The sequence below is a fragment of the Cephus cinctus genome, unplaced genomic scaffold, assembly GCF_000341935.2.
Source record: "Cephus cinctus unplaced genomic scaffold, Ccin1 Ccin1_scaffold0303, whole genome shotgun sequence".
NCBI classification, from domain to species: Eukaryota; Metazoa; Arthropoda; class Insecta; order Hymenoptera; family Cephidae; genus Cephus; species Cephus cinctus.
In genome coordinates this window covers 130161-150470 of record NW_014333006.1, presented here as the reverse complement: position 1 = coordinate 150470, position 20310 = coordinate 130161, and the positions used below count along the sequence as shown (strand labels likewise).

Here is a 20310-nt window from a genome sequence, read left to right as displayed (position 1 = left end):
ACCTACCCTCCGGACAGTGCAACAGCAACCCCTGGATACCTTATTCCGGGTATTGACTTCACGAAATTAACCCTCCATCCCTTAGTAGAAAACAAGCCCCCAACATACGGGCCACTGTATTCCCGAAGAGACTTGGGGTAGTAACGTCCATGTCAAGGTGAAAGTACAGGGGGAGTGGTTGTATCTGCGGATGGGGTCGTCGCAAGACCATTGGCGACCAGGTGCATCGCTGCGACCCCAGGGCGAGGAGCCCGGACGTAATCACGAGGATGGTTAAGCGACACAAAAGGGTGAGACACGGAGGGTGAACGCTACTAGCGCACCCACTGACGTTCGTGCAATGTTATTAAACGAAATATTGATTCAAGCCCTGTTTACGCAGTGATACATATTCATGGGGGTTCGCGCGCTTCTGTCTGTTTGCCAGTCTCTTGCTTCCGCCGTTCTCTCTCGTTCTCTCACCCTCTGCCCGTTGATACCATTTTTGAAATTCAAACATATCTTTATGATCATTACAAATCCTGTATCTACTTTACTTCCCACGTTCAACTATTACACTGAATTTGATTAAGTGACAAATTTTTAAATATTTGTTCAAGCAAACTTTTTTTCCATTTATTTTTATAAATAAATATTTTTGTAACCACTCTACTTTCTCCTCTCTCTCTCTCTCTCTCTCTCTCTCTCTCTCTCTCTCTCTCTCTCGTTTAACCCCTTTAAACCCCCTACCGCCTTTAACCGTTTCCTGCACTTTCTACACCTTTCACGACCTCCCTTGTAAAATCCATCCTCCCACGGAATCCCCAGTACTTTTATCATACTGAATCCAGTCACCACCTCTCACCCTCCCCCTACCCCCCCCATCCACGAACAACCCCAAACAACCAGTATATAGCGGTGTATACATACATATGTTAATATATTCACGTACACCTCTGCACGTGGTTACACATTCTACATGAAAGCACCTGTACATATGCATATGCACTGGCACTGATTACCCATATGGTAGTAGAACGCGGCAGCAACTGTATTTATTTTAAGTCATAAATCGAGAACGTTTCATCCTGAAAACCATAATTTTTACACATTCTAGTTTACTTATCGGTATCGCTGTGGTGCTTACGTGTAATATTGAGAAGAGAAAAGAAACAGCCCCAGTAGAGTATCATCATCTTGTTAAGCAAATTGGGAGAATTAGATGGGAGGACGAGATGAAGCGAGTGAAGGGACAATGAGAGAGAATAACAAGAAAAATGTCCACTGTATAATTTTTTTTTTTTCTTTATAATTATTTGGTCTATTTTTTTTTGTTTAAAATAAGCCTAGAGTACGTCAGACTCTGAGTACATACAGACATTTTAGAGTTTATCGGTGCAGGACACTGATCACGTATAATAAATTGTATTTGACCGTCCGAAGTTTCTCACTGGTGCATTTATTACTGCGACCACGGAGAATGACGTCTTCGAGGACGCGCAATGTATATCTTGAGTTTCTCTTTATCTGCCGTCTCATCGTATCGTCAAGAACTCAGTCCGCGCAGACGGTTTTTCCTAAAATTATTCACATCATGCTCCGCGAGCGACTCTGAACTCAATTATATGGAGCGACAACCGAATGGCAATTTCCATGAGCGCTTATCGGCAATACGCACTACGAAATGAGTGGCGCGTCGCCATCAATTGTGAATAGCAATGTACACTTATGCAGAATATATTCCTCGAGTACATTAAAGACCAATTGATAATTTCGCTTGGCATCGATCCGCACCACGTGGTATCTCTTGGCCAATGATAATAATTGAGTATATTCCCCTTGCAGTGGCGATAAGATACACATGCTATAAATTTCTTTAACGTTAACCGCAAATATACCGGCTCGACGAAGTGGTCGAGATTTAAAAATTCATTGGAGCCTGCATAAGAGAGACTCATGGAATGCGCCATCTGGTTTTGTTTTTTCACCATGAAACAGACAAGAACTACTCAGGGCGAGCGGGTGTATACGAACGAGAATGATAATTGATCAGGCTAATTAAGGTTCTCGGGCTCGTAATAATGAATTAATTATTTCATCGAAAACCTACCCCGACAATGGAATTCAACTCCGTCATGGTGACCTGCTTCGCTCTCTCAACGGCTGTCGCCACTTGCTGCTGATGCTCCTGCGAGAGAAACGGGAGGATTTGGCCGATAATGGCATTCAGTCTCTTCGAGATTTCCGTCTAAAACAGAAGAGAGAATTTTCGTTAATATTTATAAGTTTGGCTCTTAAAGATAACGCAGAAAAACATGTACAAAGGAGATTTGCCGAAAAGACAAAATCCCGAGTGATGAGCGGACAGAGTCCGAGTCCAAAATATTAAAATATCAGAGGCCTCTCGAAGCAGTCTCTTTGGTCTCGATCTTTGCCAAATCTTTGAGTTAACTTTCGTCTCGTTTGAATCTTGCTATGATCCTTTTTTTTATTTTAAAGTCTTTCAATCTTAAATAAGTATGGGACAGTCGACGCACAGCGATTTGATCAGGACCACAAGGAGACTTCAAAGGGACGAAAATCAACGCAGACTTGAAAAATGCTCGACTGAGATCAGATTTACTTGATCCAGACCAAAGAGACTGGTCTGAGACGTCTCAGTTATCTAAAGATTTCAACTGGAAAGGTATCGCGGAAAATGGAAAAAAGAATAAGAGAAAATAAATTGTTGCAGCTATAACCACGTGACGGGATCTATGTGGGATTATTTTTTACTTCTTTTTTTTTTCAAGCTGACGTACTCCTTGTGTTTTTTCTTTATATACTATTTCTTCATTTTTCCCGGCGTCTACCGCAATCCAGAAGACTCACCAGGAGGCCGGGCAACGCGTGAGGCCACCGCAGGGACAAAACCTCTTAACGAGTACCAAAAGAGACTCTCCCGAAGACAGCTACTTTTTTTATGCCACGTTAGCTTAGGTTACCCCTCTTACACTAAGGCACATGGGTTAACATCACCTAGATGAAACGCAAACATCCTCGAGCAGTTTTGAAAAAAAAAAAAAAAAAAACTATATCCCAAAACACTATTGTAATCCGACCCTCGCCTAACCTAACAAAAAAAAAAAAGATAAATAAAGCGCGTCGAGCGGATTTCCGAGTTTTCTTAGAAATCTCATTATACATACGAGTAAGCACTTCCGGTCGTCGGCCGCCATTAATGTTTGATGTTAAATCAGCAAACAAACGTTCGCTCATTGAATTGCCATCGCGGCAGAACACGTTCACCAAAATATCATTCCGATCACAAAAATATACTGAAAAGCTTCCCGCTGCGCAACGACTTGGCATTCGCTATGCGCGTGCTTATATAAATACATTTTACCACGTTCTTTACATATGTACACTGTTCGTTATATTACGTGTATACATATAGATATGAATATATTATACATGAACACAACGTAACTCCGTATCCTCTTCGTTCTTTCCGTCGGTAACGTCTTCGCAGTTATTTTCTCTAAGTCCACTCACCAACTCGCCGGCATTTAGTTTCGTCTAGTTTCAAAGATCACCTCGAGGGCTAATACATATTTTCGAGCCGAGACCTCCTGTCAACGACTACGGGGTATGTACCCCCGCGGCTTCTATTTCCGTCACGAGCCGTTCGTACCAACGAAGACGCCGTCGCAGGCGGCCGCTAACCCGGCTATACGTCAGAAATAAATATAACGCATTCCCAGAGCGTAAACGAACGGATAGGTAAAGTCAAAGTCTCGAAAAAGAAAAGAGACGCGCGCGCGGCAACGACAGAACGAATCTTGTAATCGCATTAACGACCCGGACCTGAAAGAAGGAGCGAGAATTTCTCTTTATTTTCTCCTTTTGTCCTCTCTACCTCTTTCCCAATGTTTTCTTTAGAAACACACCCCTTACTGTATGCATGCACGCCTCTGGCACTACGCCGTTTCATATTCAGCTACCTTAACTGCCTACTACGTACCTGTGTACTACCCCAGGAGACTTCCAAGCGTGATGGGATACGGGCAGAGAGGCCGAAGGAATTTATCAACCGTGACAAACAATCGAATCAGACTGAGAAATAATTTATTAAACTAATTTTCGGTTTCAATGTAATGCGAAAGATATCACTTCCACGTGTCACGTGTACAGTGACGTTTACAGTATTGTATACTGATTTTTTTGTTCAAAATTTAATAAGCCTCACGTATGTAACCCGTGAGCTTGTAGTCAGCTGATTGGTATATCCTGACACAAAGTACAATTCGATGACCACTAAACGCGTGAAATCAGCATAAATCGCGTTCCATCGGTTCAGGCCGAAAGCGATCGAGTCATCGGTAAACGGGCACATTCCGTTTAACGTTGGTCTTTGTCTGTTCGTTCCGTGGTCTTACATGTTAATAGTTATTGACGCTAGATTAGATCCTCGTACAATAATAATCGGCGAGCAATAGCACTCTGCTCAATGAATAACTGACTGCCGAGCACACGTGTTAGCTAATACCCAGTCGAGATAATACTGTTTGACATGGCAATGTCTACATGTTTCTGTAGCCAAGGGAGGACAATGGAGATCCATTGAACGGTACTGAAATATCTCTGATCTGTGTATTTAAATAAAACGGATCTATCCAAGTTCGCGTGTCGCCGCTGGGATTACACAGTGCGAGAGACGTCCTGGGTAAAATAGGGGAATGGAGAGGTTGCATTAAGGAGCCATCGTCTGGTCGTAAGGGGCGATCTCGCTACTTGTGCCAACAGAAACGTCGCTGCGGAATTAATCGCGAAAGGCAGTTTCCTCGCTCGTAAAAGTAATTGCCGTGTTATCGTGGCTGAGGATTTGGCTTGCTGGCTGGTTGACTGACTGGTTGGTTGGTTGGTTGGCTAGCTGGCAACGTGAGGCCCACTTAGCACGCCGAGAATAAACTGTTCTATGTATACCCGTGAAAATTACGTGTTCCGTGATGCGTGGTGCCGTTATTATAAAATATTTTCAGAAAATTAATAATTGCCTTTAATAAACTTTCCACCTCTGCTGGCGATGATGATTGTTTCGTAAATGATTGCGAGGAACGACGACGCGTGAAAACATACCAAGTATGACGGGATTAAGTGTTGGAGGAAATGGCGTTAATTAATATTTTTCTTTTTTAACGTAAATAAGCGTTAATAAAAGTTTTTTTTACTAACTTGTTTGTGCATTTCCACATTGAGCCCGTAGGACATCTCGTAATACTGAAACATAAGTTTAACGGGTTAGATAAATACATTTGTCATTTTTTTTTTAAGTTAATTCGCTCGTTAATTATTCCTCCGACGTCGTATAATCATTGTAACTAAAAAATGTGATCTGCCGTATTTTTAATGATAAAGTGACGCATATCGTGGAGCAATTTTCCCTGTTAGAAAAAAGAAATACTCGGGAGGATGACACGCGATAAATTCTTTTCTGATACACTGCTCGACCTTTGACCTTAACGATATTATTTACAAAGACGAGTAAAGATACCGACTTCTTAATTTTATTGATCATTAATTTCGTCGAGACGCGAACCGATTTGCTCGCACGTTAATTGCACAACATCGCGAAGGAGTCAATAGAGCAGCGTCGCGACGCCTCTCTCAAATAATTCAACGATCGCTGTGAAACGGAGAACTTCCCGAAACTGCATTGAAAAAAAAGACGGCAGCAAAAAATTAAACTAAAATAGATGAAAGAAAAAAGACTACGGAATTTCAAATTACGTCACAAGAAATCGAGCCTCGCTAAACCAATTGCAATTGATGCGAGTGTCAAAGAAATCGAAGACGAAGTCGGGATTAGTGAGCGGTACGCAATAATTATTATCATCTGCGAACTGAGACACGGATGGACACGGTCATTAAGCTACTCACGATAATACCCGGCTTACGCGATACGAGGCGCAACTTTCCATATATATATATATATAGTGCCACGTATCTATATATATATCCATAAGCAAGCATCTTTCTTACCATGACGTAGTGGCGTTGTATCTCGATCTTCTCAGTGGCCAGTTTCTCGCACTCGAGCTTCAGGCTGTAAAGAGAAACCAATAGGATTAAATTAACAAAGACTTAATGACGGCTTGAGACGAGGTAAAAGTGAGAATACGGATTAAGAGAGCGAGAGGGAAGGGAAGATGGCGGGTAAAAATGATTAAAAGATAAAAAAGGAATTACGTGACGCAAGAGTATATAAAGACGCGACTGTTCGACAAAGTCGACAGAGGATCGGTGCTTCGAAGCAAAGAAGCAAAGAAGCAAAAAAAAGGAGCAGCGAGCGGCGTTGCTTTGCACTGTAAACCGAGTGACCAGAGGCGTCGCGACGCCCGACGTGCCAGTCGATCGTAAATCATTTATGGCTGACTTCGTGATTCGCTTGTGCCATTATGTCAGCTGGCTTTATTCCCATAGGCAGCGAGTGGACGGAGCCAGAACGCGTTGATATCGATCTTACCAGTGCCAATCGGCCAACAGGTGCATGTCGTACGATGCGACGGAGCCTTTACTTAAACTATATAAAATGTACATTCTATATAGTAATCGACGGAAACTTTGCGTTGATGATTAATGGACTCGGTTACTCTTTCTCAATGAAAAGGAAGAAAATACCTGTCGTGTATTGCGCCGTAATTCAATAATAAAATACACACGTATAAGTAGGTAGCTAGTACACCTATACGTTGATACTCACTTGTGATACTGTGCCTGAAGGAAATTGAACTCTTCCTTGATCCTGTCGCACGATTCTCCCACGGAAAATTTAAATGGTTGGCCAGGCTGGGGAGGACCCTGAAAAAAAAACACGAGTCGTCAAAACATTTGGAACCCTTTTGTTTGACAATTTCTGTATACCAGGTAAATGGTGGAGGGAGATCATTGGCCTGTGCCAGTACCTACGACCGCGAGCCGTACTATAGATAGTCGGATAAAGTTCCAACAATTACTACGCGGTATAATTCTGAAGGAGGACAGTCAGAGTACGGACCGATATAGAGGCGCGAGTTACGACGACAGGAGGAACGATAGAATAGGATGCGGATAAGCTGGGAGATTCGTTGGAACGATAGAGAGGGTGGTACTCGAAGGGAGATAGGAATTTTAAATGCGAAAGACAAAGAGAGTACTCTGAACCTGAGTGAGCGAATGAAAGAACTCGAGGAGTCGCTAGACGCGCACAGAGACAGGGAGATGGAGAGAGAAATTGGATAGAGCGCACAGAGAACCACACCATCCAATACTATCCGCACGGTATCGTGGCGTCATGCTACAGCGCCGCCATACCAGGACACAGCACGGACAGGCTCCGTACTGACTGGAACGGCCTCCGAGAGAGGGCAAGTGTTAATTACATGTTTGCGGTGTCCGCGAGGATTACACGTTACAACGAAAACTACGAGTTCGTGAGGTATAGATATACAGTGGGGATACCTGGTGTGTCGTGTCGACGAGAAGTGTAACTTGATGGAGAGAGGGCTTGCTGAGGGAGTTTACTTCGTCTTATGGGAATGAAACTTGATGAAGATAGTTTTGCGTGTGGTTTAAGATTCTAATGGTTTTCTTTTTTTTCCCCTATAAATCGAAACATAAATGGAGATTAGTAACGGGGTGAAACGAGTCTATATCTTTATGCGTAAGTTTATTCCTAAATTTCCGTCCACAGTATCGTGGTAGACAAGTGAAACAAATTTTGAAAGACTTTTAACTCGGAACATAGAACCAACGAACGAGCATCGTCTTACGGTCACATAAGAACGTGTAATCACACGTCCTTGTATTTTCATAGACACTTTGATAAGATTACAAAGTTTCGCGTAAATTGCACAATTTACCAAAGTGCTATCTCTATTCGTCCGTAATACACAGCCGAATACGAAAAAGGAACTCGACCCTCGTGCCAATTGTCTCTCGGCTGTGGTTTCGGGCGGTCGGAGGCTCCAGCCGCGTTCGGGATGTTGAATTCGGTGAGAACGTGGAAGCGGAACGGCGCGAGTGAAAAAAAAACGGAGAAGAGACAAGAACAAGATAGGAGTAAGAAAGAGGCCGAAGCGAAGGAAGTAGGCGAAGACGAAAGTAGAGACGGAGGTGGAAGCAAAGACAGCCGCGGCTGCGGGGTCTTGCGGTTTGGTGGTTGCGGTTGCGGCTTAGGCAAATTGAGATAGTTCGAAACCGCTATTCCGCGCTGACCTAACCGTGCCCTTGCCTTCGGATAACTTGTATCAGGCTGTCCAGCGCCGCCAGCGCTACAGTCGGTACCACCATCGATAGAGAGGCAAACTCCTTGGACGCGCCTAATTATTCATTGAGGATCGCCCGTATGAGAACCCCTGTCACGCTGTAGACATCTCATTGTCTGACGGCTGGGTAATCCGAGTACAGTTGGCCACTTACGAGCCTCTGACAATGACTGTTGAAAGAGCGTCAGACGAGAAGTCCCACACAGTCTCGTTCTTATCCTCCCTCGGTACGCGTGTCGAATTTTAACTTTGTCCATACCGGTGAAAACGGGAATTCAGTGGCTACGTCCCAAGAGTCTAGAAGACTCTCTAGGTACACCTAAAGAAACTTTGGACATTGCGAAGCTACGGGAAAAATGCGTAACAGCAAAATTTCACCACGTCTCGCTGGTCCCTTTCTTGGAGTCCCAATGGCAGGTGACTACAGTGATACGTGTCTATTATATACGTACTCTGTGCGTTTCATTGAGAACCACTGGGATCAGGTAAACAGAACTGTATTGTATTTGTATGCTTATCCCAGCAAATATTAGCCACCATATCGCTTATGGTGCTTGTTGAGCAATGGTGACGGTTGACGGGTCCCAGTCGGGTTTGGTTGGGTATCCTGTGCGGCTGTGTGTACGTGTAGGATGGAACACCGTAAAAAAGAGAAGGAGAGAGAGAGAGAGAGCGATATATATATACCATTATACCTATACTCCTACCAACAAGCACGTGTATTCGCACACGTACGAGCACACGTGGACATATCTTGCGCACCCGCGCGCACACATATATCCAACTATATATAATATTCCACACATGTTGCCGTTGCAACGGTGCTAGACATACGTATATACATTTGATATTACACGTGCACGGATGTACATATATATGTTTCTCTGGCGAAACGGAGTAGTCGTGTGTGATTCATGGCGCAGTATGTTTGTTCGGCTGTCCGTAGGGCTGTTTGTCCTTGCTCTCCTTGTTTGAAGAACGCTGGGATCCCCGGGTCTGTGCAAGCTCCTCATTATTGCGAGAACGGTATGTGTACATACAATATACGCGAACCAATGTGTATACGTATATTTGCACTGTATGGCCAGATACGAATGTGGTCGATCGAAGTTTAAGGGGGGAAGGGGAGGTCACGTATATACAGTACGTTCTATCGCTACGTACTACAATGAAAGTACATATAGATATTGCCGTATTATATGGAGAAACAGGGTGGTTCTACGTTTCACGAAAGCTCGGAGGTTCGGCAGACGATACGAAAAAAAAAAAGAAACGTCGCATATGCACCTACGTATATGCAATATACCTGGATTGCAGCGGCATTTAGCCCAGTTAACAGTTTAAGCAATCTAAGCTATTATCGGTTGACCTCGAAAAGCAAAGTGGCCAATCGATCGAGCTACTCCATCGGCGCGTCGAATTGCTTGAAAGCGCATAAAAATTGGTGTGTTTTGAAAAGTTTATCGAACGCGCGCCTTGACAGGGTAGGCGCTTCCTTAGTCGTTCCTTCCGCATTATTGATAATTAGTTTGAAAATATTACAAGGGGATTATTTACTTCTCCGTGTCTTTATCCGCTGCTTTATTATGTAGATGGGTGCACAGGCAAGGTTAAGGTTAGGCTCGGAGTCGGACATGGCTAGAACGTGTCGTTCGGTACGGTACGTACACACATTTATGCTAGACGTGTATACGTATATATTAATGGAAGGACGTGCACCACGCCCTTAATGAGCATATTATCGGTCCCAAGTCCTACTCAGGCGCAACATAGTCCTTCTCGCACAAGGGACGCGACTTTATACCTACTTGTACTATAGGTACCCACTCTATAGGGCCAGAGCGTGAAAAAGAGCCATGCTTCTGACAACGAAGGGTCTTCCTAAACCTGCCGGTACCTAACTAGGGGCCTTTGTTGGCCCATTCCAGGAAGGGTCCCGCTGACAATGCAGCTGTTACCGTCTTCTCGCTCGTTTTCCTTCCTTCTCTATATGCCTTCCTGTCCCAAGTGGATCCCCTTACCAAACTTGCCCCGTCTCCCGGATCCTTGTAGCTTCCTCGCACAGCGGAGCATAGTAGCGCCTAAAAGGAAGACCCCTTTTCTCTCTCTTCCTCTTAGTGAAGTGACACGAGGGACCCGCACGAGTCTAATAAACCTTAATTACCAGGAGTTATTACCGTTTGTGTGTACCGTTTCTTATTTTTTTTACCTTGCGTCTCTCTCTCTCTCTCTCTCTCTCTCTCTCTCTCTCTCTCTCTCTCTTTGCCACGTTGTTTTAGAGGTATCGAGGTACTTTTCTGATAACGTAGCAGACATCAGGACAGTAATCCCCGTATTAGAAATATCAAAGATAAAATTGACGCTGCGACTGTGACAAGCGCGGGGATAAGAAATATTATTTTCAAGATATTATATTAATTGCTCTCGTGAAATAGAAGATGCGAGAATTACCGATAAGCATAAATATATGTATATATCGATGAAGCGCAAGAATTGGATATCTTGATATCTATACAAGAGGCTGAATCATTCTACCAACGTCATAAGGGATGATCTAGGAGTCGAAGGTTTAACGATAGACGCGAATAAAAGGGAGGTTTCAAAGCTCGCTTGCCGCGCAATCTCGTCAAGTACCTACGATCGTTTGTCATTCGCGAATTAAAATTTTAATCCCCCAAAGATACGAGATGATAAGAAAAAATATTAAAGAGAGACGAGGTGGCTGTGGTGGGTGGGGCAGGAGAGTACAAAACTAATAACGATCATACAAACTCATTTTCATCAATCGTATTACGAAGCCTTTAACACTAAACCTAACAGAGCGGTCAAATGACCGCTTTTGAGACTTTAACCAAAATTGTTAAAATCCAGGTTTTTTTTTTTTGAACTTACTGCACGACTATGCTAAATTCTGTATTAATTACAATCAATTGGAAAAGACTATAATGTTTATTTCAAAAACGGTCATTTGACAGCCATCGGTAGAAATAGGTATACATAATATGTCGGTAGGTTTAGTGTTAAGGCCATCGAAATCTATTCCTCACGTACCTACGTACATTATACAGGGTATGATATAAGGTATAATAAAAGCTGAAGTACGGCCCAACGCGATCCGCACCGATTACACTCATACGAGCGTTAAAAATCTTTAGAATTCGTACTTGGAGATTATCAACACTTCAAACGAAACCCGCACACTTGCCGTATCTTGGGAGATCAGCGATAACGTGAAATCCCTAAAAAAGAAAAGATCCAATTTCATAAGGGCGAATCCACAAGAGGGTCTCGTCGCTCCTGCCGTACTGATACTGGACTATTCTATAGAAGCTAAAGGTTGCAAAGCACAGGAGGGTCAATTAGCGTTCAGCAATCAGTCGATTAGTTGCTGGGCAACTTTCCTAATAATCAATAAACTATTTGCCGCTGTCACCGGTACAATATTTGTACAGCCTGTCGATAAACAGTCCTGGCGACCCTGCAGCGCCAATAACACCACTTGTGTCAACTCGGTCAAGCACCGTGATGAGTAATGAAAGAAGCGAAGAAGCCAGTCGACTTCAAGCAGAGACGTGAGATTCGAATAAAACTCCCCGGAAGAGCCAACCGAGCAAGTCATTCCGGCTAACCAATTAGATACCCGTCGGACATTCGACGCGCGGAGTCGTTTGTTCATTACATCTTTTATATAACTAAAAAAAATCTGCTCATACACCAGGAGCTATAAGGGGAAGCAAACTGTGCTGGGAAAAGGTAAATACGCCTGCCTAAGCATAAATTGGTAATTTTGCGATGACACTTACTTGTAAAGTCCAACACGTAATTCATCGCAAGGTAAACGTTACTGCCAGTGAATGGCCATCTACGAAGTGAAAAAAAAGAAAGACGTTTTCATCGTTTGGAGTCAGAAGCATTAGAAAGGATGATAGAGGTAAAGCGATACGCTCGTTCCACCTGAACGTAAGAGTCCAAAAGAGAATAGCAGGTATCCTAGGCAGGATCGGGTCAGAGTGAGAACTTCAGAAGACAAGGTAGAGGATGATGGAGTCTATGGAGGTAGAGACAGATAGACAGGTAGGTAGGTAGGTAGGTAGGCAAGAAAGCAGGTCAACGAGAACGAAGGTAACGAGACGAACAAACAGAGACCTGGACGACAATGCTCGGCAAACAGAACCGTTCCGTCGGTCCCTGGACCCAGGTCACTATTCCTCCTGTCCCTGTTTACCCTGGCCCAGCATTTGTCCACAATATCCAAGCCCACGGTTCCCCAGGGAGAGGTTGGAGCACACATAGCTGGTGCTCCATAGTTATATGGCTGAATAGCTGGTTGGGTAGTGGGTGGGCGTGAGCCCAAATTTTACGGCCTGAGGACAGCACCGCTAATAGGATTAGCGGATTATCCTGTAAAAAAAACTTCCTACGACGCGGCCCATTTAACCGCTATACTCTGTTGTCCCGTCGTGCAACTCGGAGCCGTAATAAAACCTCCTACCGCAATAGCGGCAACCGCTCCGCCCGTGTCCGAGAGACTTTACGCCTGGCTTCATTCTGGATCTACTATATAATTGCCAAGTGCTCCCGTTACTTTTTTCCACGTTTCTTCAGCCACCAACCGACAAGACTACCAACACGCTTAACCCGTGTATACACAGAAATCCAGCTCGAAGAATACAAATTGGGTGGATAGACAGCAGCACGTATACATTCAAATTATTCTGAATCGCCGCCAAAACCTGTACTCTGCTTGATTCGCGGAATGCTCGAAGAGCAATAATATATCGATGCAAAGAGACAGATACTCACTCGATGCTCCATTAGAAATGTCCAAACCAAGAAAGAGGAACAGTATTAAAAAAAAAAAAAAAGCACGCATACCCAAGTACACACTTTGACAGGTAAAAATTCCGACGGTGGAAAATGCCTGCACGGAGCGACGGATGACCGATACACAGTAACCGGAGATATAAAGATCCAAAATTCAAGGTGAAAGGAAAAATAAGAGAAAAGAGCCAGTTCAAAGACGTAGAAAAGCTGTCCGACGGCAAGTGTGCCCCGATGCTATCGGGCGGGGGTTGGTTATCTACGTCGATCGGGAGTAAAAAGAAAAAGGATAAAATTCTAACCGGGTGCCGTGCCGCAGCTGCCGCTGCAACAGCTGCCGCGTTTATCCCGGCGCTGGAGTACATCCTGGGGCTCAGAAGACGAGCCTCGTCACGCACAGGCACGCACGCGGAAAAGCGCGCGCGCGCACGATATCCCAGGTATACGAGGAAAGAGGCTCAGGCGTTTGTCCCTTGGGCTGCCCTGATGTGCGTATACGTTGAACCTCGCCAAGAGGACGGTCCTATCTCCTATCGCCTTGGTCACTATGGTATCTCCCCTTTCCTGTCATATCATAGGAAACACGACTAGCATCACTGTGACACTTGCACCACTTGCTCTTCTTACAATTAACCCACTTTAATCACTGGCACAGCTATCACTCCTATAAACGTAGCAACAACCAACAACAACACAATCTCAATTACAACCAACGGATAACTACCGACTGAGAGCAAAAACACTGAACTTCGGCCGATGGCTTCGCTAAGAAGCTTCACACTGCGACAAAAGCGATACCGTTGCGCACTCACCGTTCAACGTGACACTAAACTTTTATTTTACTGTATCGCGTTGCGTGACTTTCTTGCTTTAAATTAAATTCATTGTAGGTAGTATAATACCTAGGGCTGCCTGATAAAACAGAGGGGGCGAGCCAGTGCGTATTATAAGCGAACGAACGACCCACCCGGTACGACGGTCGGGTATCAACTATCAAGTGCGCTCGCTGTGGGAAACGATGCTCTCCCCACTATTGGTACCGTTATCCCTACCACGGAGGAAAGGCACCACGTGGTTTAGCTCTGTCCTCGTCGCACTCACTATTTCACTTTCTTACTTTTACAGCTCGCGCTCGCTACTTCAACTTTGTGTAAAGACTTCTGTATCGGTGAATGCGAGATAGTTGGTATGCGTGGGTACACGGACCATGATTACTAGACTTACCCTTTTCTATGGGCACCCTTCTTCCTAGTCCCTTACGTCTCTTTGCCACCCTAAGACAGTTATTATCACTTTGCCCTTTCTTGCACTCGGCGCACTGACTCTCAAATCTTAATGTTATTCGGAGGGATAAGAAAGGAGGAGAGAAGAACAAAGAGAGGGAAAGATATCGTGAAAAAAATTATGGGTCAGGAAAGTCGTGCCTTTACGACCTTAGAATGTTGGTACGCATAGTGGCTCATATGGTACGTATGTAAAGTTACACCTCAAAGCTACGTGCGTAAATACGATAGCTACCCTCTAGGTAGTAGAACTAGAGATTGGACAACTCCTCAGTTCTTAAAGCACGAACTACAATACGTCATCTTATGTGATTTCTCATCCGGTATATGATAAACCTTCGTTGACCTATACGGGACATACGCAGTGTACGCTTTGACAAGTAGGTATCTATATACGTTATACACGAACTGAATATGGATCGTGCGATTGACAAAATTGTTTCTGCATAATTGTTTTCTAGAAGTCCTATAAATTGCTATAAATGCGAAAAACGAAATAGGGACGTCCAGTTCGATTCGTAAAATTCGCGGAATTAATTGTATCCTATGAATATATTTTAGATTAAATTGAAATAAATTTTCGTGGACATAATTTGAATGTACCTCTCTCTCTCTCTCTCTCTCTCTCTCTCTCTCTCTCTCTCTCTCTCTCTCTGTCTGTTTCTTCCGAGTAATGGCTTATGTAACTATCGTTTGGATGGACCACGAAGAATAAACACGCGTATCCAAGTAGCGGTGTATGTATTGAGATTTGATTAGTTGAACGAACCAGCGTGAACTGTACACAGGTTATACACAGGGTCGTACATGAGTCTGCAAGCGATTGCTTATTGGAAAATGTGTTTATCGGTTAATTGGGTCATTCTTGCCGAGTGTCCAGTTGCCAATTGGCCGGTACGTCAATCGGAATCAAGTGGCTGGGCTGGCTACTATATGCCGTCCATCACGAGCAGTGGAAGGAATTCCAATTCAATTTTTTCAAACCAATTCTTTCCATGCTTGGTTCTCTCTTTCTATTATCTTCCTCTCCTATCCTTTTCTACGCGTTTTCATTTGAATCCTCCTCTATCCCACTCAAGGCGTGAACCCTCAACGTCGTGAATCTCCATGCGCTCTCGAAGAGGGTTGGTAGGGTGAACGCTTGCAGCGCCATCGCAATTTGCGAGAAGCTTTTAATAAGGCGACGGAGTAAATAAACAAAGCAGAGTATAAGAGAGTGAGTCGGACAGGGACAGCCTCCGTGTTGTCCTCTCTCTCTCTCTCTCTCTTTCTCTTTCCCTCGAGGTGCTAGAGAAAGAGGGCGGGGGAGAGAGAGAGAGAGAGAGAGAGAGAGAGAGAGAGAGAGAGAGAGAGAGAGAGAGAGAGAGAGAGAGAGGAGAGAACCATGGAGAAAGGTATAAACTGAGAAAGAATGTGAACAAGCAATAGAAGAAAGGTGGCAGCACCTACGTATACACTGTAGTAATGATGGTTTTCATCGCCGTGCATTACTATATCGTAGAGGAACGATGAAGGAACGAATATCACATCCTGTAGGCGCGATGCAGAAAAAGCTCTTGAGCTTCGAGCAATGCTTCGCAAGTCACGATGCAATGAAAAGAGGGATGAGAGTGAAGTAAAAAGAAAAAGTAAAAAATTCGCCGAACATGGTGGCCACTGGACTGAATGTGCGTGTAGTGTACACGTATATGTATCTATGACGTGTGGGTAGGGAAGAGGGGTCGAAGAGAGCTAGTGGTTGTGGAGGGTAGTTTTCTAAAGGGGCGGCGAGGGTGGGTAGAGACGACCAGAGATCGTGCTCGGAGAATGGGGATGAAATGAAAGAGAGAGAGAGGCAGAGTATAAGAGAGTGAGTCGGACAGGGACAGCCTCCGTGTTGTCCTCTCTCTCTCTCTCTCTCTTTCTCTTTCCCTCGAGGTGCTAGAGAAAGAGGGCGGGGGAGAGAGAGAGAGAGAGAGAGAGAGAGAGAAAGAGAGAGAGAGAGAGAGAGAGAGAGAGAGAGAGAGAGAGGGGGAGAGAGAGAGAGAGAGAGAGAGATGTGGTCGAACGATTCTGTGTACCCCAAGTACCACAGTGTAATACGCGGTTGTATAGTCCGCGGAAAACTGGTAGGTAGGTATGTACAGGGTTCGTAATCAGTCCGTAGCTGTTCGCCGAGAGAACGCGCCGCGAAACGCGAAATGCGAATGCTCTTCACTGATTTCCTTCTCTAAATATGGCCGCCTTCTCCCGTTCTCTCCTCAGACTCGTTCGTAACCACCCATAACCACCCCTACTTGCCCGAAGGTTCTACTTGATTGCTAAGGCATCTTAACCTCGACTGCAGTCCGCGCGGATTTGTTCCGACTAGTCTCAGCCTATAAGAAGCGAGAATCCGTACGGGCAGCCAACGCGGATGGAGAAAAATGTGAGAACCGCCCAACGGGAATAAAGAGGCGTAACTCCTTTCAAAAAGATCAATCAGAATGCTCGATTCGTTTCTCCGAGCCAATCAGCGCGCTGCGCGAGAAACGACGCGCACTCGTTCACTCCGCGCGGACAGATTCCGACCTTTATTATACTTTATATACGGATATACCTCTGGTATACCCTGCCGACTGGCATAGTGGAAGAGCGACCTAGGGGTCGTAGCAAAAAAGATGCACGAAACGTTTCCCGACCCTTCTTTTCCATCGTTCTTCACGACCCTAGCTATACCACCTATCTTAGCCACCACTACCCTTGGGCTTTCTTTTTATATTTCCAACACATACCATTCACCTCTATTTCCCTCCCGTCACTGTCCTCGTACTTTCTCACTTTAGGACACCCTATATACATGTATGGTGTTTCAAGTCACCCAAGACTCCAGCAGGCATTGACTTACGTCCAGGCAATTAATATTGAACGAAAAGCTGCATTTTGGATATACGTAACGGTCAACCGACTCGTTTAAAAATGAATCGTTCTCTCTCTTAGAGAAAGACTGAAGGAGATACTTAACACACACAGAGACAGAGACAGAGACAGAGACAGAGACAGAGACAGAGACAGAGACAGAGACAGAGACAGAGACAGAGACAGAGACAGAGACAGAGACAGAGACAGAGACAGAGACAGAGACAGAGACAGAGACAGAGACAGAGACAGAGACAGAGACAGAGACAGAGACAGAGACAGAGACAGAGACAGAGACAGAGACAGAGACAGAGACAGAGACAGAGACAGAGACAGAGACAGAGACAGAGACAGAGACAGAGACAGAGACAGAGACAGAGACAGAGACAGAGACAGAGACAGAGACAGAGACAGAGACAGAGACAGAGACAGAGACAGAGACAGAGACAGAGACAGAGACAGAGACAGAGACAGAGACAGAGACAGAGACAGAGACAGAGACAGAGACAGAGACAGAGACAGAGACAGAGACAGAGACAGAGACAGAGACAGAGACAGAGACAGAGACAGAGACAGAGACAGAGACAGAGACAGAGACAGAGACAGAGACAGAGACAGAGACAGAGACAGAGACAGAGACAGAGACAGAGACAGAGACAGAGACAGAGACAGAGACAGAGACAGAGACAGAGACAGAGACAGAGACAGAGACAGAGACAGAGACAGAGACAGAGACAGAGACAGAGACAGAGACAGAGACAGAGACAGAGACAGAGACAGAGACAGAGACAGAGACAGAGACAGAGACAGAGACAGAGACAGAGACAGAGACAGAGACAGAGACAGAGACAGAGACAGAGACAGAGACAGAGACAGAGACAGAGACAGAGACAGAGACAGAGACAGAGACAGAGACAGAGACAGAGACAGAGACAGAGACAGAGACAGAGACAGAGACAGAGACAGAGACAGAGACAGAGACAGAGACAGAGACAGAGACAGAGACAGAGACAGAGACAGAGACAGAGACAGAGACAGAGACAGAGACAGAGACAGAGACAGAGACAGAGACAGAGACAGAGACAGAGACAGAGACAGAGACAGAGACAGAGACAGAGACAGAGACAGAGACAGAGACAGAGACAGAGACAGAGACAGAGACAGAGACAGAGACAGAGACAGAGACAGAGACAGAGACAGAGACAGAGACAGAGACAGAGACAGAGACAGAGACAGAGACAGAGACAGAGACAGAGACAGAGACAGAGACAGAGACAGAGACAGAGACAGAGACAGAGACAGAGACAGAGACAGAGACAGAGACAGAGACAGAGACAGAGACAGAGACAGAGACAGAGACAGGGACAGAGACAGAGACAGAGACAGAGACAGAGAGAGAGAGAGAGAGAGAGAGAGAGAGAGAGAGAGAGAGAGAGAGAGAGAGAGAGATTGACGAACCGCCCGTTCTCCTCGTGAACGCCTGATAGGAATACGTCGTCGCGTCCGGGCGTTACTTATCGTGGCAAGCAAGCAGCGCGACAAAGCTCGTTTCTGTTCGTTAATTTACATTCGAAAAACAAAATCCCTGATCCCCCTTTGGAAAGTGACTCGCCCGTGTGTATATATCTGTATACATTGAATATACACACATGCCTATATACATAGCGAAGGTAGGTACGCAACAGAAACGATCCTCCGTAATAGTCACGACATGTGTTACTCCTGGGAGCCAGAACACTGTTCCTACGTCGCCCTGTCCTTCTCCTACTTCCTAACTCCTCCATAAAGTCATGTCACTCCGTTCGCCTACCAGAAATCCCAACCCACTAAAACTGACCGTGCTTACGCGACTACGACCGTCCGTTACTCCGAAATTCGTGGTATCTTTCTGGTGCCGCCTCTGCGCCTGAATAGTCGAGAATTCTTCGCTTCTTTTTTATTTAACTGTCCTCGAGCCTTCGATATTATTTATTCGAGTCCCACGATCAATAAGGACAGCGGTGCGAGGCTGCGATTTCCTCGGCAATCTTTTCCTTTCATCCTCAATACAGACTGCAGCCTTGCCGATCCTCTCGGTCGTTAAGTCTCGCTCGTGCATTTTAAATGAAAAATTCAGCTTAGAAGGTCCCAGCGATGTGGCGGATCTTCACGAGCTGGGGACTAATTGCTGCCGAGTCCAGTGTTATAATTTATGCTCGTACAAAATGTATTTGTTGGCTTTGCCGTGCAGGCTTCGTGCAATTACTACTGTTCTTTATGGTTCCCACCTTTACGCTGGTTGTACTTTTAATAATTTTTTTCTCGTTTTTTGGATTACGCTTTGCGTGTGTCGCTGTTCTCGTGCCTTGGCTAGTTTCGCGAGGGTACTGTGAGCTATTATATATGAATAACGTATAGGTATGCTAACGCAATTCTAGGATCACGAAATATTGTTGATAATAGGGGAAATGCTGGCCAGTCTATTTTATTCGCGAATAGAGGAAACTTCAATTATATTGAACCTGTTTACTTGTTTAATCGGACGCTGAAAACTTTAATTTACTTTATGTTAATCATTGTAGATGGGTTTTTTCATTTCGATTGGATTACAATTTATGCGTAAGTTATGACGGCAAATGCAGTGACTGATAATTTAAAAAAAAAAGTATCTTTAAAAAAATTATATTCACTGTTAATGCAATATGATTTATAATAAGTTTTTTGTAGATTAATAAATTACCTGAGGGCCGAAAACCGGGCCGAAACGTCGTAAAACTGTTGTCTTTCTGTGGCTGGCAACCTGGTCGACATCATCTCCATTTAAATTTATAATCAGTAGATATGTCAAGGTTACATGTTACTATTCTACGCTTATTCATAATAACGAATAGTCGTAAAAGGGAGCTAGAAAACTTTTTTCATAAGTGACCGTTATCACCTCATTTTTCTCTAAATGAAAGTTGTCCGATCAAGATGACTTACTTTTTTTTTATTATATACTATTAAATGTCTATAGCCGGTCCATGAGTTCAATCCTTTTTTGCAAGTAGCACGTTGTTCTGCATAAAATGTTTGTTACAAAGTAT

General features: G+C 44.5%; 1 protein-coding gene across 4 annotated transcripts in view; it reads right to left on the bottom strand.

The window, feature by feature from the left end:
• Window positions 1–20310, bottom strand: part of LOC107266181 (large proline-rich protein BAG6) — a 42329-nt gene that overhangs the window by 5936 nt on the left and 16083 nt on the right. For all 4 annotated transcript variants that reach the window (XM_025083443.1, XM_025083446.1, XM_025083445.1 and 1 more), the window contains exons 20-23: window positions 6722–6819; window positions 6001–6064; window positions 5194–5238; window positions 2090–2227 (exon numbers count right to left, since the gene is read on the bottom strand). In XM_025083443.1, coding sequence (XP_024939211.1) covers window positions 2090–2227; window positions 5194–5238; window positions 6001–6064; window positions 6722–6819 — 345 coding nt within the window. The remainder of the gene's footprint in view (window positions 1–2089; window positions 2228–5193; window positions 5239–6000; window positions 6065–6721; window positions 6820–20310) is intronic.